At 40.4% G+C, this 17,412-nt stretch overlaps 1 protein-coding gene across 5 annotated transcripts in view; it reads left to right on the top strand.

The window, feature by feature from the left end:
- sez6a (seizure related 6 homolog a) overlaps positions 1-17,205 on the top strand; it is an 85,792-nt gene extending 68,587 nt beyond the window's left edge. For 3 of the 5 annotated variants that reach the window (XM_027273810.1, XM_027273809.1, XM_027273811.1), the window contains 12 exons: positions 376-561; positions 1,489-1,657; positions 2,190-2,356; positions 2,446-2,640; positions 3,485-3,623; positions 10,914-11,110; positions 11,859-12,053; positions 13,353-13,544; positions 13,749-13,943; positions 14,125-14,163; positions 14,267-14,375; positions 14,465-15,240. In XM_027273810.1, the coding sequence (XP_027129611.1) occupies positions 376-561; positions 1,489-1,657; positions 2,190-2,356; positions 2,446-2,640; positions 3,485-3,623; positions 10,914-11,110; positions 11,859-12,053; positions 13,353-13,544; positions 13,749-13,943; positions 14,125-14,163; positions 14,267-14,375; positions 14,465-14,624 (1,943 nt within the window). In that variant the 3' untranslated portion in view covers positions 14,625-15,240. The other 2 variants (XM_010750430.3, XM_019271869.2) reach the window with 2 other exon arrangements.
- Positions 17,206-17,412: the final 207 nt, after the last annotated feature.

The raw sequence follows: 17,412 nt of genomic DNA, 5'->3' as shown, positions 1-17,412 counted from the left end.
AGCTGGTCTCTTGATGAAGTGTTTCATTATCGGGACCTACATAGTTATTTGCGCTTTCATTACAGAGCCGATAATTTTGCAAATTAATCATGTTACGATATAATTGAAATAAATAAGTTAGTGTTTATCACTGCCCTTTGACATCTTGTGCATAACAGGCTTTACCGTGCACAGACCACAGAGAATCACACATTTAATACAGTTTACTGACATTACATCAGTAGAACCAAATTACCACACTTGTCCTCCTTCAAAGGAAGTCACTAAAAGTTCCCGTAGTGCTAATCAAATAATGCATTTCAGTTTTGGCTTTATACGTAACAAAAATGTTTCACAGTGATTAAACGGTCTCCTTTTTCTTTTCCTCCTCTCCAGCCTTTGTGTTGAGCTGTGCATTCCCCAAAGAGCCCGCAGGTGGAGAAGTTTCTGTGACGCACCTCCATGCTGGCGGCGAGGCCTTCTTCAGCTGTTTCACCGGCTACAAGTTACAAGGCCCTAAAATGCTCACCTGTCGCAATGCAACCGTACCTTACTGGAGTGGAAAGGAGCCCAGATGTGTGGGTAAGACAAACACTTGTTGGCTTAATAACACTGGGAGAGTTCAGGGCAACAACAAACTGTTCAAAATGTAATAACACTAAACTAAATCTCTTTAACTGTAGGTTGTTATACCTTCAGGTTATTTGGGTTATTGGCTACCTAGATTCAATTTCTATTTTGTACTAAATTACCTTCTAGTAGGTAATACTGACTAGGGGACAGACTTCTAAAGGGAACTTGTATCTATAATTAAATTTGTCTTAATGTTTTCCATGAAATGTTCAATTAAATTACTGAGTGATATTATTTTGAATCTGAAAGAAGCAGCTTTTAACAATTAAAATGATGCGCAGAGAAAATAACTTTAAAAGCTTGAAAAGCGGAGGTATATATAAACCCTTTTCCTCTTCAGCCTTCCTCTGGAATACAGGTGATTTTGATTAACGGAAGCTCTCACTACGCTGTCTCCTGAGTTGATTAGTTACACTCTGAGGCCAAATGAATGTGTTTGCATGTGATTAGCAGCACAGGGAGCTATTCTTTGGAGACAGGGCAAAACAAGGCCATTGGACCTGGCTGCCTTAATTAGAACTGGGCCGCATGACTATCCTTCTCCTGCTGGTAAAGGCTCATCTGCCAGTTCCAGCCTTTCTCCATCCCTGCCTGCAGCTGCTCTGAACTGATAGTGTTACTGCCGCCGTTTTTGCTGTTACAAGTCCATCACACACAGTCACACGCTCTTAGGCCTCGGTGAGCTGCCGAGTGTAGTCCAGCCACAGTCCACTGCCTATTGATGCAATCTACGCTCAGACAGAGACTTTTCTTCAACCTCCCCCGCCCTCCTCCTCCAACCCCAACCGCCATAATTGGCGTCATTACTTTTCTCACCTAGTCTTATAGGTTTGGCTTCGCCCTCTCCTTTCTCTCACCATCGTTTGTCTCACATAGCATCCTGTGGGGGAATGATAAAAAATGCCACCTATGGACGTATCGTCTCTCCTGGTTTCCCTGGCAACTACAGCAACAATCTGACGTGCCACTGGGTCCTAGAGGCCCCCGAAGGCCAACGGCTCCACATTCACTTTGAGAAGGTGGCTCTGGCAGAGGACGATGACAGGTGGTGTATGCATACTGCTAAAAACCCAACAACACACACTGAGAATAAAAAAAAACAAATGCAAAGTTTTGCGTGCGTCTTCAGCTAATGGATGGCACAGAGCCTTAAAGTCATTTTCTGAATAACACAGTGCCCGTGGGTAGACCATTAAAACTCTCAAAGGCTATAAATAACCAAAATCTTTAGGGAGTGACAGATGAATCTGAAAGAACCTTTTATCATTATAATCCTTTAACAGTGTTCCATCAAGCGAATGAATTGGAGGCACTACGGAGGGTAGTGAGAGGTACGAAACAGCGATTGCATTACATTTTTCACTAACTACCGATCCACATGGCTATTGTCACACATGGCCATTCACCTCATTACCAAGGGGTGGAGAATCATATCAGAAAGTTATTACAGCCACAACTGGAACAGCGCACAGCTCTCAGATAGCTTGTAACTCCTCTTTACCTTTCAAGGCTCACTTACATCTATTTTAATCCGTCTCTCTTCTGTGTGTGTGTGTGTGTGTGTGTGTGTGTTCTAGGCTGCTCATTAAGAACGGCAACAACATAGACTCTCCCCCTGTGTACGACTCTTATGAGGTAGAGTATCTGCCCAATGAGGGTGTGCTCAGCACTGGACGTTACTTGTTTGTAGAGTTCACCACGGACGGGACGATGACCTCCACCGGTGCAGCCATCAGATACGAAGGCAGGTTGATCATGCACTTTGCAGAGATTGCTAATAACGTACTCTTGACTTAAGTGCGATGCTATGTATTTTTTGTTTTGCATCCACAGCTTTTGCAAAAGGTATGTGCTATGAGCCCTTTGTGAAGTACGGCAACTTCAGCAGCAGTGACTCCACCTACAGTGTCGGAGCGGTGGTTGAATTCTCATGTGACCCTGGCTATACGCTGGAGCAAGGCTCTGTCGTGATTGAATGTGTGGATGCACAAAATCCACAGTGGAATGAGACCGAGCCGGCTTGCAGGGGTGAGTAAACAGATTTCATGAGCTCGTGCAATTGTGCAACGTTAAATCTTTTTATTTATTTATTCCTTTTAAATGTTGCTTCCATTGGAGAGGAACATCGAGGCAGACATGACCAAAGGCTTTCATTGTCTGCCTGATCACTGCAGGAAGCAGCGAGGTCTTTTTACTCAAGTATTAAAGACCTTAACTGTATCTTCCTAAGCTGCTTTCCTTGGAACCATGATAACTTTCCTCTTAAAAAAATTGGAACAGTGATTTACTTTGACGTGTGTGCTTGCAGGGCAGATTTTAGAAGTGTCTAAGATTAAAAATGCATACAATAGTTGGCCTGAGACGAGCGCTGGCACACTGCAGAGACTATGCGCCGTTCTAAATACTCTAACCGCCCATTGCTCTTCCTTTATCCTCTCACACTCTTCCCACACACGTATGCGACACGCTGACCTCACACTCGGTCTTTGTTGCCTACATGGTCATTCTGCCACAGAGTGAAATTGAAAAGCTCTCCAGTAAAGCTAGATATGAGAAAATTTAATTTCTGCTCCTGTGGGTCATGGTCACCAAACTGTTCAGCGGTAGTATGCAGTTTTACAAGGTTCATGTCAAGGAGCCTGCACACTTGATTTGTGCTTTTATTAAGCATAGTTCCACATTCTTAGTCACAAAAGAAGTTCATGTATGAACATATTTTTAGTTTCTTTCACTGCACATTGCAAGTTGCATGACTTGATATTAACATTGCGTGTTAAATTGACATTATTGTAAGTTTTCAATGTCTTGAAATCCATTGCAGTGCATGTATTTGTTCCTCGGCGCCAACCTGAGCTGTTGTTGTGTGTTGTAGCTGTGTGCAGCGGGGAGATCACAGACTCTGCCGGTGTGGTGTTGTCTCCTAATTGGCCTGAGGCCTATGACAAGGGGCAGGACTGCATCTGGGGTATCCATGTGGAAGAGGACAAGAGGATCATGCTTGACATCCAAGTGTAAGAGACTGCACTCAGGTGTAAGAGTGAGAAATCACACAGAGGTCGGAGGAGGAGGTCAGATTGACCTCGAAATGTTAAACACTCCATCTCCAGACAAACAGTTTCTCCCTCATCTTTCTTCTCGCTCACACATAGAAACGCCACGACGTGCACGTGGTGGTTGCAGTCGCTAATTATTTTTTTTTTTTTTTTTTCTCATCCGCTACATTAAGAATTCTGTGTAGCTTCCAGCTCGCTCTCTGACCAGATTAGCCAGTAAGCCTCCCTGCTCCCACTTCCCTGGTGTGTGTCTCAGAGTTGGCTTTGAAATGAATATGCTCTGGCAGTGAACTACTCTGAGCCACTTATCCAGCCTTCCCAACTGTAATTCAACACACATGCACACAGATGTCACAATAGACAGAAGCACACGAAGATATAGTCACACTCCGTTTTCCCTTTCGCGTTTACTGTACATGAATGTCTTCTCCACCACCACCACACACACACCTCCCCGTTTTCTCATCCAAGTTTTTGCTCTTAGATGAAGTGTAAATGATCACATCACTTTATTTTCCTCATTTATTATCCTAAATCTTTCTTTAAACAAAAAAACAAAACAAGTGTGTGCATGACAATGTGCATCCTTGTCTGCTTATCTTATACGTATTCGCCCTTTTTGCCTTGCTTGATTGATTTCCACAATATTTCCATGAAAACCTGTAGAAAAAAAAAAAAAAAAAAAAAAAAAAAAAACTACAGCGCAAGTGATCTGCGTCATTGCCTGAAGCACTTGCACACAAGAGGGTGCATGGAGGTTCAAATTAAACCAGCGGGAATACTGCCTGAGGTTGGAGAAAAACAGAGTCACTCACAAATCTCAAACAGAGGCTACGGTCACGGTGGACATTTATGTATGTCGGAATTTGCATCCTTTTTTTCTTCATCCTAGTTTTTATGTTAATAAAAATATTCAGATTCATAATTAATTTTTGCCGTAAGAATTCATATACATTTCCGAACAGTCGATAAGATCCTAAGTTTTAATCAAGACGCGGGGTCTGAATGCTGTGCTGATTGTAATCCACAATCCAACATCATTTTATTAGATGATATATATATATATATATATATATATATATATTGCATTCTTTAGGCAGCAAAAATAATATACTGACATAATTAAATATGATGTAAATATATATCATATCATATCATATATGATGTAAACACTTTCCAATAAAGTGAAAAATCATTTTAGTTACACATGGGCTTATCTTTTCATGTATATCTAAGAGCAATGTGTAAAACACAGCTTGAGACATTTTAAAAAGATGAATACATAAAAACTAATAAACTAATGGGCATATCACAAAAAGTATTTCCTGTTCACTTTAATCTGGACACAGTTAGAAGCTATACTGCCCCCACTAATCAGAATAAGGTGATCACAGTCCACAACTGTACTGGCTTTATTGACTCAATACTATATATTGGTAATCCATATCAATTAAAAATGTCCAAGAAATCATCCACCAAATATACTTTGGAATAACATGCGAATTATTATATTAACAACAGATTATACTCAGTAAACTTTCTAAAGCATGACAACATTCAGCCGACGTTCAGATTATGCTGAATTAAGTCTAAAATATACTAATTAAAATAGCTCCAGCACTCATACAGTCAGAGGTTTTGATGGAAGTGTGGATGGTTTCTGTACGGGCTCTGTTTTGTATGCAGCTGCATCATCACAATACACATAATGCCCCAAACCTTATCTTTTTTAGGCTTACAGCAACCGAGATATGAGCCATCATTCAAATATGATCCACAGATTAAAAGGGAATAATAGAATTAGAGGATAGCAATAATACACGAAGTCGGAATAGCACACAGAGGTTTGAGTGACCCTGCTCGCCTCCCTGTTCTTTAGATGGAGATTAAGACTCTGTAATTTAATGTCTGATGTTGCGAGCCAACCAGTGCACCTAGGGTAAAAAGATCAGAGGGGATTTCTTTTTTCTATCATGCAGAAGTAAACAAGTTTGATTGGAGGTAAACTGATTTTCATTCAAAGATATGTTTCAAATAAATCACAGCAGACTTAAATTTGTTTTAATCCGAGCCACATGAGGCTGCTCGCTGTAAATTAATGCTGCTGTGTTTATCTCAGGGTTGGTCATGCATGGCCTTGATGGCAGTAGAAACCCACAGCCTGTCTGATCCCTGAAAACCCTGCCATTACCCTCATGGCTTGCCCGCTCATCTTGAGGATGCCATTCCTAAAGGCCTGGTCAACATGTAATTTGTGGTGTTTGTGTGCACATGCTATGCATGTTGAAGTGACAAAAGGCCCTTGTTGATGAGAGCTGTCTTATTATAAGGGTGGGCACACACTTTTCCACATTAATGAGAATGTTTTCTGTATTATCATTCATCACTGTGCCTGTGCTGGCAATTACAGAGGAGCAGTGTGCATAATGAGCACTGATTAATTAATTTAGGCCAAACAGGAGGGCTGGCTCTTTGCTAATTAGCATGGAGCGTGGCTCGAGCAAGAGCCAGAGAAGAGGTTACAGCTGATATCCACACCTGTGGAAACACAACAAGGTGACTGGTTCACATGTGGATTTTAGCATTCAGAGTATACCATATCCAGAAATGTGTTTCACATGTCAACACAGTGAGGAAGTCTGTTGTACAGTGGTGTTTGTGCCAGTTTACTGAGCAGAATCAGAGACCTTTCCAGACATGGCATGCTGGGTTTGTAGAGTCCTCTTGTGGGGACTCTGTGCGTTACACGTCACAGGCAAGCCCGCTCATGATGTGAGGTTATGTGGGTGAAAATGAAATCGTCATTTTTATCCGAAAAAACACAGAGCAGAACGGTTCAGTGTCAGATATGTTTGAGAAGATGTAGAAAGTTGCCTTTTGAAAGCTTGACACTGAAAGCAATTTCCATTCTGTTAGAGTTACTAGGGGATTTGCCGGGTTTCTTAGACTTGCCTTGACAGGTCAGTGAAGGTGACAAAATGCCTGGAGGCTTATATAAAAACGCAGCCGTCATCGCCCCTCATCTGCAGAGCTGAGCTGGCGCCATTGTTATGCAGAGGAGGTTTCAGAAAATTCTCTGAGTGCTTTTTTCAAAAACAGACCTTTGTAAACACCCAAGCCACCTCGGCGGAGGAGATTTAATCAAACAAGACAACTGGAAACAAGTATTGCCTTTAAAGTTTTTTGAAAAAAGGTTGTGTGCATTTGTCTTCTACCTTGTGAGCATTTGCCATGTAAAAAAAACAGTTTTACACCCTCACACATCACCGTTTTGACATCGCTTTGGCTGAGTTTCAAGGCTCACGTTAGTCTTGGTAGGTCATCCAGACTCTGTATAATCTCAGAAGACTCAAACTAGTTTTTATTCTTTTTTGCTTGATTATTTGGTTTTTGACTGTCTGATTGGCTCTTACAACATCATACATTAAAGTGACAAAAATATACAAAAAAATAACAAGACCCTGACAGCCTGACAAACAGTTATGTTACTTTTAATGTTACAGGGTTCAAGTATTTCTTTAGAAGATTATTTATCAGTTTGCAACACACTTCTTTCATGTCTGAAGGGGAGCCAAGTGGGTTGACATTTGGGTGGAACAGTCGCCAGGTCACTACAGCCAGGCAACCTGTAGTGACTCACCACGGAGTGCTGTGTATGTTCGGACCGAAGGCAATGCGTTTGACATTCTTCTGCGTTGTCACCATGATTTTGAAAACACTTCAAGCAGAGAGTGGAGTGAATAGATGGGGTCAGTGGGAAAAATGTAAAAACCAAGGTTGACAGCAGCATTTTCGATGAGTTAGAGCAACAAGGGAGACTATTTAAGAACCGAGACAGGAGGAAAGGTTGCAGTGTGTCAAATATAAAAGTGTGATTTTCTAATGCTCTCGACTATAAATCCGGTTGGCCTGTTTTTCTGTTTTTCGGATATGGCTGTGCTGTTGGCCTTGGCATCCTGTCCAACAGAAGACCAAAATTGCTGTTGTCAGTTGTGAAATAACTACTGCGGTAAAAAAAAGTTTTGCCAATGAACATCTGTCTTGTAAAATAGATATTAAGTTGGCCATCACTTGTGTGTCTGAACGAGTCAGAAAGAACAAGCAGAATTTAGTGCTGAAGTCGCAGAGGTTTGTGGGGATGGCGCAGCCAAAATATTTATGCATGAAAGACAAGGACCTCAGCGGAAAGTGTCAGGATAGATTTGAACTCTGATCTGTCCATGGAGAAGATGAGATACAGAAAAAACAGGCTCAATCTTTAACTACTTGGACTTCTGAAAGAAAGAACAGAAAGCAGATTCCGCTATTAAGTGCAAAACCATGTTCATAGTATACGGTTATCAGGAAAAAAATGAGCAATTAAGCCGTATCACCGTACCAGATTAGTGAAACAAGCTAAAGAAGGGTTGCCGCATTGATTAGATACAGCAACATAGAATGCATTACAATAAACAGTCACAGTAAGACTAAACTCGTTTGGATAATGGCCATAAATTTATAGTATGTGGCAAAAATGGAGTAGGAGGTGCTGTATGTGTTGAGTTCGATAAAATGCAGAGACTGGATTTAATCACGCGGTAAGATTGCCGACTGACAGTACCACATCCCTCCTTCTAGAGTTGTCTGAATGCAGGGAGCCCTTTGGGAGGAGATAAGGTGAAATACAGTGCAACGATAAGGTGGATAGCCTTGTTGACATGAGCAGCAAGTGGAGGATACAGCTTGAATCGAAGTGAAGTGTGAGATTTAGAGATGCATACACCATCGGGCTGCAGTGTTGCTCTAAGGACTTCACTGATGGATACCCCTGTTTTATTGTGACAACTATTGTAGCACTACTAATAAAAAATCTCCTGTGTCCGTCCATCTAAAGCACTCTCCGAGTGTGTGCAGGGTGCATATTACCCATAAGGTGTGAATCCAATAAGATATGACAAAAATACAGATCAAAGAATGTAGGAGCCCTATAGCATGCGACACTTAATTGGTTGATTCTGTTGATTTAACAAACGTCATTTCGTTTCAATATATGCATGGTGTGTTCTCATGGCACTTTGGAAATGGAAACTGGCATTGTCATTCCTGTCACTTCTATTCACAGCGGCTGATTGTTAGAGAACATGGAGGTGTAAATTGTCCCTATAGCTGTCCAACTAACCAGAGGGAGTAGCCTGTCACTCTGCACCTCATTTCACTCTCCTTCATGCAGCTGGCATCTATTATTTGTGCCCATCAGGAGAAGCTGGAATTTAGTTTTGTCCGATTTTCAGCACCAGCACATTGCGGGATCCAGTCATTGTGGTCATGTTTTTGTGTCTGTGGGGGAGGGGGGCTTGCCAGCCTCAACTAGTGGGGTCTAATTATATAAATAATTGGTTAATGCCGATAGTCAACATAAATTGGTATGATTTGTTCCTAGCCTGGGTGAATAAAACAAATGTGGGTGCCTTTCATTGATTCTAGCTGTGGCGTGTTTCCATTCAGATGTGTTGTGAAAATTCCGTGGGGGGATATTGTGAATAAGAGATTGAGGAGAGGTAAACAGACTCGGGTCATTCGCTTCCTTTCTGTGATCGCAGAATTCTCTCAATCACTGATTAATACACCCACTGGTGTGTTTGTTCCAACAAAGCTACAAAAATGTGGTTAGTCTGTGCATGATCAGTGCTCTAGCCTTGAGGGTGGAAAAAAAAAATAGAAAAATTCCATCACAACTCTGATGCAAGATTTTAATTTCAAAGTGTGCATCAGTGTTTCAGTAAAAATCGCCCTCTGAAAACAAGAAAGGAAAAACAGTCAGTCACATACAGTATAGTGCGTCACACAGGTCACCAGGATGCCATTCATTAGGCAAAAAAGCCCACCAACATCCATATGTTTATATATTAGGACACAACATTAGAAAAGGAGAAGAAAATTGTCTCAGAACACACATTTATTTATTTATTTTTCAATTTTCACTTCAGCTAATCACACAGCTATCTGCAAGAACAGACAAAACATTTGTCTTAAAAAAAAAGTACCAACTCATTACTAAATGACATGACAGCATTGATAGTTTTGCAGAGTGTAGATAAATAAATAAAAGAGATAAACACAGGGGAAATTACAACGAGAGAGGATTTGAGAACAAGGTGTGATCACAACTACGGCTGACAGGGGAGCTGGAAATCAGATTTTCAGGCATTGCAACTTCCAATTTGCATCCATGCAAATTGTGCAAAAGGAACTGAGAAAAGCTGACGGGGGTGGTGGTGGTGGTGGTGGTTGTTATGTGTTACCATCTTAGGCAAACACTGGTTTCCTGAAAATAGCGTGTACACTTGATTGATTGCTTGAACACACACACTAAATGGTGGTGGAGAGCTGATCAGAGGATAGGTGATTCGTGGCTATTGGTTCTTCCTGTGACACGCATGAAAAATGGCATCATGCCAGTTTTGTTCAACCCAGATTGTGAATATTAGTACAGAATAAGCACACAGACAAATCCGCACCGCTATTTTGACATACCGTGCTTAAGGCACATAAAGCAACTAGTTTCCCTGCTCATTATATCAGCTGTATATCACTTTTTTTCCCTTTAATATCGTCAAATGTGTGCGCAGAAATGTCAAGCTTTAGTGAGGCTCACTGAACGGGGCAAGGACATGTGAATCTCCAAATAGAAAAAAGGTCTATTCATTCGTAATTTAATCAAAGACAGCCGAGATTCTGTCAAACAGCATCTCGGCTAACTCGTATTTGAGCAGATTATTGGGCAACATTTAGAATATTTATTGGGTATTTATTTACTTATCTGAGGCCTTTAGTCCTCATTATTTTTCTATAAGCCGGGTTACCATGTAATGTAGCTTTTTTTTTGTAGTGACCTGAAGGATAATATTATATTATGCTCACAGATTTGCAAATCCACTTTAGTAGATATTCATGAGAGCAATGCAAGGGGGGGTGAAGAGGCCTACATCATGAATTATTTAGTGTTTACTTCACATCAGATCCATCCAATATAAACAGAATTAATATCTCCCAAGTACTGCTGACACCGCTTTCTGTCATCAGCTTTTGCTTTCATCATCCGAGGGAGTCACTTAACTCTTAGAGCTCTGAGCGAAATGCACAAACAAAACGTGCCACACACAAACACGGAACATTCCGTACGGACGCGCCTTTATATGAAAACTTTAATTCGTGTCGTTGAAATAAAATGTAATCACTATTATTTTCTGTCATCTATGTGTGTCCTAGTCTTCATGTTGGGAAGAATGACCTGCTGACCTTCTATGATGGTGATGACCTGACAGCCAACATCTTGGGCCAATACAGCGGCACGCGGCCACACTTCAAGCTCTACACCTCCATGGCTGATGTCACTATTCAATTCCAGTCAGATCCTGCCACCAATATCTATGGCTACAACAACGGCTTTGTAGTCCACTTCTTTGGTAAGGTCATGGTTTTTCCTTTTCTTGCTTTGTTATAGCTTTGCTTGAATTTTTTTTTAATCAAATGTTCTGGTTAACTGCAAATCTATTACTTTCAGTGTAAAATTCCCATTTCAGACAAGACGGCAAAGCCAGGCTGCGGAATATAAAGTGTTACTCTTACTTAGAACCCAGCAGGTTACCAATTAGGAAAAAAAAGAAGTCTATTTATTTCCATTTCTCTTGCTGTGCCTCTGTCTGTCTTCTGACTTATCCCAGGTGCACAACAACAAACACAGAAACACAATAACAGGCTACACTTAAACATCAGCTGGTTTTGCCCAATGCTTTTTGTTCTTGGCCATGCATGCTGCAGTTAAGGAGGCGCAGATTGACTGGCGCCAAAACCACATGCTGTGTTCCTCCCAGTAAACATCACAAGCCTCTATTTACATTCTCCTCCCAAACTGCTCCTGTTTAGTGCCCACAGAAGAGACAATTTTCCAGTTGCATTCATTCCCTTCAGAGTAGATTGTTGTATGATAATGCAAGGATTTCCTTGAGGAGCCTCGCTGCGTGTCGCTCCACAATCTCGATCCTATATAAAGAATCAAAATGTAATGTTTATTGCACAGGAAAAAAGGGATTTTTGTATTCCCATCCTTGTCTTTCCTCACTCTGTCAGCATAAATAGACAAATATGTGTAATTCTGTCTCTCGTCTTTCCTTTTCCAACACAATGCAACACCAACCTCTCCAACCGCAACAGAGGTGCCGAGGAACGACACCTGCTCTGAGCTGCCCGAGATCACCAACGGTTGGAAGAGCACGTCCCACCCCGACCTGATCCACGGCACCGTCATCACTTACCAGTGCTACCCTGGGTTCGAGCTGGTGGGCTCCGAGATACTCATGTGCCAGTGGGATCTCACTTGGAGCGGTGATGTGCCGAGATGTGAGGAAGGTGAGATGAAGCACACAAAACCCGTCACAGAGTGACCAGACCACGCAATCTGTAGTGGGCAGATTAGATTATGTAATAAAACTAATTCTTTTTTGGTTTAATCTGCACGTCACAAAGACTTTTCAGTAGTCCAATAGGAAGCAAACTGTCACAATATGATATGGTGATACACGGGAAAACAAGACTTTTCTAATATTTTAAAGCAGCTGATTCACAGCAGAAAACACTGACGCAAAGGTGGATCATATTTTGATAGGCTGCCAATTAGCGTTAGCTATTTTCAAGCGCTGATATACAGTCATTTGTCATTTTTAGCTGTCCAATACTATGACACATCTTAGGAGCAGTGACTGTGATTTGTGGACTAGTCAGGGTGGCAGTACTAGTTCTGCATATGTGAAAAGTCTGAACCTTTTTTGCGGCTATGGGTGTTGGGTGTTTGGGTGTTTTCACTACGCAATTAGTGAGAATACATGACAACAATATTCCATGTAATCTCTAGAATATTTTAAAATAAAAATAAAACTATTATTCAAATTTATCTTTAACTTTTATTGGGTGTTTTTTTTTTACTCTTTTTTGGCAAACGAATTCCCTCATCTGTAACAGTAGCACCTATTGTTGAGGTGTATTATCTTAATTGTTGTAGTGTGAACTACAAAGTAAGAACAAAAAGAAAGAGAAATGAGACATGAGGCACTGGATTATTTACAAGACATTATTGATGTGTGCCATTAACACAATATCAATATTTCACTTTCACAGGTTATCAGGCTATTACAGAGGCAGCAGCGCAAATTTGAGTGATGTAATTTGGGTCAGCGTAGGTTGATTTTGAAGATGATAAAATCAAAGAAGTCTTAGAGCTCTGTAGTCCACTCTTCACCTCTGCTTGAGGTCAGTGCTAGCTACTAGCATAACAAACCTCAATCATCATCACCAAACTTGCAGTGGTCTAGTTGCATTGTGGGTAATGTAGGCATCAGATTTTGACAAGGAAGAAAAATATGTGGAATAAAAAGACATATGACTATTAATTTTGATCCTTTTTTTAAAAAGAAAGAGGAAAAGAAATATTATAGGAGTATAAAGCTAAATTGTAGTAATCTTTTAAAATACTTTTTCATACTGTAAATAGTGTTTAATTATCTTTACCTGGACATAATCTGTCGTTTATGCTGGAAAAAGTAATATTATAACAGTCATATATGAATATAAAAGTCTTTTTTTATTACTTCTATCACCACCACCGACTGCAAGGATAATAAATAACCATCATTTGTTTTTGTGATGCTTCAGTTATGACATGTCAAGACCCTGGGAATGTGGAGCACAGTCAAAAGATGCTCACGGGCAACCGCTTCACCGTTGGATCGACGGTACGTTTCGTCTGTAATAAAGGCTACGTCCTGTCCGGCAACAGCCTCCTCACCTGCTACAACCGAGATTCAGCTACACCCAAGTGGAGCGAGAGGCTGCCCAAGTGTGTCCGTAAGTCATACAAGACAGAAATAATACATCATGGACATGAAAATACACACAACACACAGCCAAACTGTTTGAGTGCTTTGAATACATGATTAACTGTTAATCCCTGTTTCCATAAAGTGCAATTTAAATTCTTTAAATGTGCCTGTTGCTGAGTGTCAGCATTTCTACTGTTTTTGTGACCTAAGTTATTGTCCTGCTTCTCAGCTGAAAAGTACGAGCCATGCAGGAACCCTGGCGCTGCCTCCACCAGCGTCCAGAGCTCTGAAAAGGCTTTTTACCAAGCAGGCGAGATGCTGACCTTCTCCTGCCACTCAGGCTACGAGCTGCAGGGTGAGGCCACCATCTACTGTATCCCTGGGCATCCATCACAGTGGAATAGCACTCCACCCTCCTGCAGAGGTAAACCATGCCCACACACTGTGAACTTTTCATTCGACATAGACCATATTATGTGCTATTGATTTTGTTGCCGTTTGTGAATGTATTTATTTTGTACCTATGTACAGAGTGTTGTGCTTTGTGCTTTGTGTTACACAACTCTGGTCCAAATACTGACTAATCTGCCATTGTGTCTTTGTAGTGTCCTCGGCCCAATATGTGAATGAACGCAGGCTAGATGGTGAGTCATGTTTTGAGACATTGCAATATCGATATATTGATATTTCTTTTGTGTGCACAATAACAGAAAATAATGCCTTTTTTTTCTGTGTTTTTCTTTCCAGTTGTTAATATGGATTATGGCATGGAGGGAACCAATATCGCCCTTGCCGTTTTTATTCCAACTGCAATCATCTTGGTGGTTGTCCTCGGGATTTATGTCTACTTTTCAAAGTGAGTAATAACTTCAAACTTTTATTCATTTCATTTTGGAACCAACTGAGCCTTTACAGGATGTCCCTCTCTCTCTTCTCTTTACACAGACTCCAAGGGAAGTCGATCAGAATGCCGACGTCCTCGCCGCCGTATGACAACATGACAGAAGAGTCAGCCTTCGACAACCCTGTATATGAGAGCGGAGTAAGTACAGATGTCATGAGCATGCAAGACGTGGATTCACAGAACACCAGTGTGCTGTCCTGATCCCCTTCCCATCTGGCTGTCATCCTGTCGTCATCTCATGTTTCACCAGCAGAGGGCACCACCACCACCCCTCATCTTCCATCACTGCAGCAATCATCAGTAAGAGCTGACTGATGATGTTGCTCATGAGAATATAAAAGAAAGGACACTTTTCCTCATCTCATTCTGTGGTCAGAGCTTATTTTTATGTCTTGTACATTATCCACCTGGGTGAGTGAGAGTTATATGTTAGATTTGCATCACTCACATGATATGTCATCTCTTACCCGTCATATTGCACGCTGTAATTACACCATGTGTGTAAATGCACATTTGTTAAGTCTCATCTCTTCTGTTTTGTTTTCAAAACATGGTATTATTATCCATAGATTTTGACTTGACATTTGAAATAAAAAGCTTCTGCTCATCTCACACTTGGTTTACTGTGAAGGCTTTATTGTACCAGTGTTAATTGTTTCCAAGTGACCGATCAATCACAATGATATGTACAGTAGCTAGAGCCAAGAACCTTCTTAGCCACAGGTTTCTGTCTGAATATGTCGATGTAGGTCTTCTGTTGTTCATTATTATTTTCATGCACCGATCTCAATTGCATCCTCGTCTTTTTTATCCCCTGCTCCTTCAGCGCTGGCCGTCTCATTCTAGATATTAAACCCTCTCAGACTGTCCACATTGGCTTTACTGCTGAAGAACTATGAGGTGAGATCTCCTCCTCCTCCTGATGCGGAGAACACATCTCATGTCACCTGACCCTTCTGCCATATAGTTTTGACTACATCTCTCAACTGATGTGGTTTCACCGCAGAACTTCATTTGGCACTTTGTATTATTATTATTTTTGTAATCATGCAATCATTCTGCTCTTTCTTGTACTTGTACATTTGTTGTCTAAAAACACATTTCTATATTTACAGACCACCCCGTGTTTACAGAGTCTGAAACACAATGTAGGCACAGTTAGGAGACATGTGGTCTCTTAAAAGTTTGTTTATGCTAAAATAATGAATTAAAAATTACAAGAAGAATTGGAAAACTCTCCACCTTTATATAAAGTATCTGATATTTTTGGTTTCAGTCTAAAAGGCTTTAAGCTACTTTTCAATGTTTGTTTTTCATAAATACCTCCAGTGCATCTCTATCATTCTAACATTGCGATAAACTTGATGATGTTGTGCTGTATGGTAGAATAAACAATAGGTGACTGTAATATGTCACATGGAAACTGTTCATATTTTGTTATGAGTATAAAGTAGCAGCACTTTAAGATATATGACTGATTATTTTGTTATTTACAATGTGTAAGACAATACCGATAAACACCATTTATTTTATAACATATCATTATGGCAGCACCATAGAGTACATACATTTTCCACCTGTGCATGCACATCAAATCATAAAGGCACAACTGCAAATCAAACTGTTTAAACCTCGATCATTAAGATTCATTTTTAACTGATATATTTATCTGGTCTTTACAGGACAAATGAAAAAGATTAAGAGGTGTCCATTTAGAGACCTTAAAGCAAGAATTGCTCAAGCTTTGCCTTTTGGGACCCTCTCTGCACTTCTCATCATTTCCTCCAACCTTTTTGTTCCTTAATAATTTCTTTCCATTTTCCCCTTTGTGTGGATTACTGTAAATATGTCTCTTTCTTTCCACGGTTCAAATCTGTGACTCTGTGGATCACCATGGTGATATTTTTATAAAGTAAATTGCTGATAATCGTCAGTGATTGTATGTTTTTTGAGTACTTTTTGATGCCCCGAGCCAGAAGCAATTAGAGATTGAGGGAAATTGCTTCGATTGTTGAGATCTGTTGGATACAAATTTCTCATTGCCCAAAACTCCTTGGAAATTTTTCATCTTTACCTTCTTTTCTTTGTGTGTATGGGTCTGCTATTTGTAAATAAACTGCCTGTCCAATATGAGTGCCTCATGACTGACTATAACCTGACAAATCACATGTGAAAATGTTTGTAAAACTAATCTTTTTGTTTAGCGACCCCCCCTCCCCCTATTATACAGTTTATTTTCATGATGCCGGATTTTCTCCTACTAGCTGTTGCGTGGTTCCACCTGCATATCAGATCCATGTTATCACGTGGGACCCATCAGCTATGCCTAATTTTGTTCTTATGTCACACTGTAAAGTCTGCCTCAAAGGTTATGTAGCAATCTGTTCATTTGTGTATGTTCCGAAATGTGGTTGCACTTGAGCATTAGCACGCCGTCAGATAAAACCTAGTGACAACATACAGTGACCACATGATTTAGCTACCTTACTGATGCATTGATCAGATTGATTCCTGCGCCTGCAAATCAATAATTGAAAGTGTACAGTCCTGCAAAATAGATCCTTATGTAAACAGATGGATTTTTACTTCAGGTCACATTGTTGTGGTGCATCTGCTTATGTTAAAACTGTAGATAAGCCTCATATCCTTTTTCTCCATATCCTTTATACTGTAACAAATCTTTCTTTCAGCACCACAACTGGTGAAACCACCACCAGGAAACCAAATCACCTTCAAATATCTATAATCCTCTGGTTAATAATAAAATAAATTGTTGTTTAAAGTATCGTTGTCGACTCATTAATGAGCATATTCATTTATACGATATTTTATTGTGTTGAGTTTGTGGTTAAACAAACAGACTGAAACAAGTCTCACCTCAGACAATAAGGTAATGTAATGTAAACTGTTGTTTATATTGTGTAAATTGCCTTCATAGGCAAAGTGTTTGATTAATAATCAGCCTAATATTTACATTCATTTGAAATCT

The sequence above is a fragment of the Larimichthys crocea genome, chromosome XXII (assembly GCF_000972845.2).
Source record: "Larimichthys crocea isolate SSNF chromosome XXII, L_crocea_2.0, whole genome shotgun sequence".
Classification (NCBI taxonomy): Eukaryota; Metazoa; Chordata; class Actinopteri; family Sciaenidae; genus Larimichthys; species Larimichthys crocea.
This window is presented reverse-complemented; position numbering and strand designations above follow the sequence as displayed.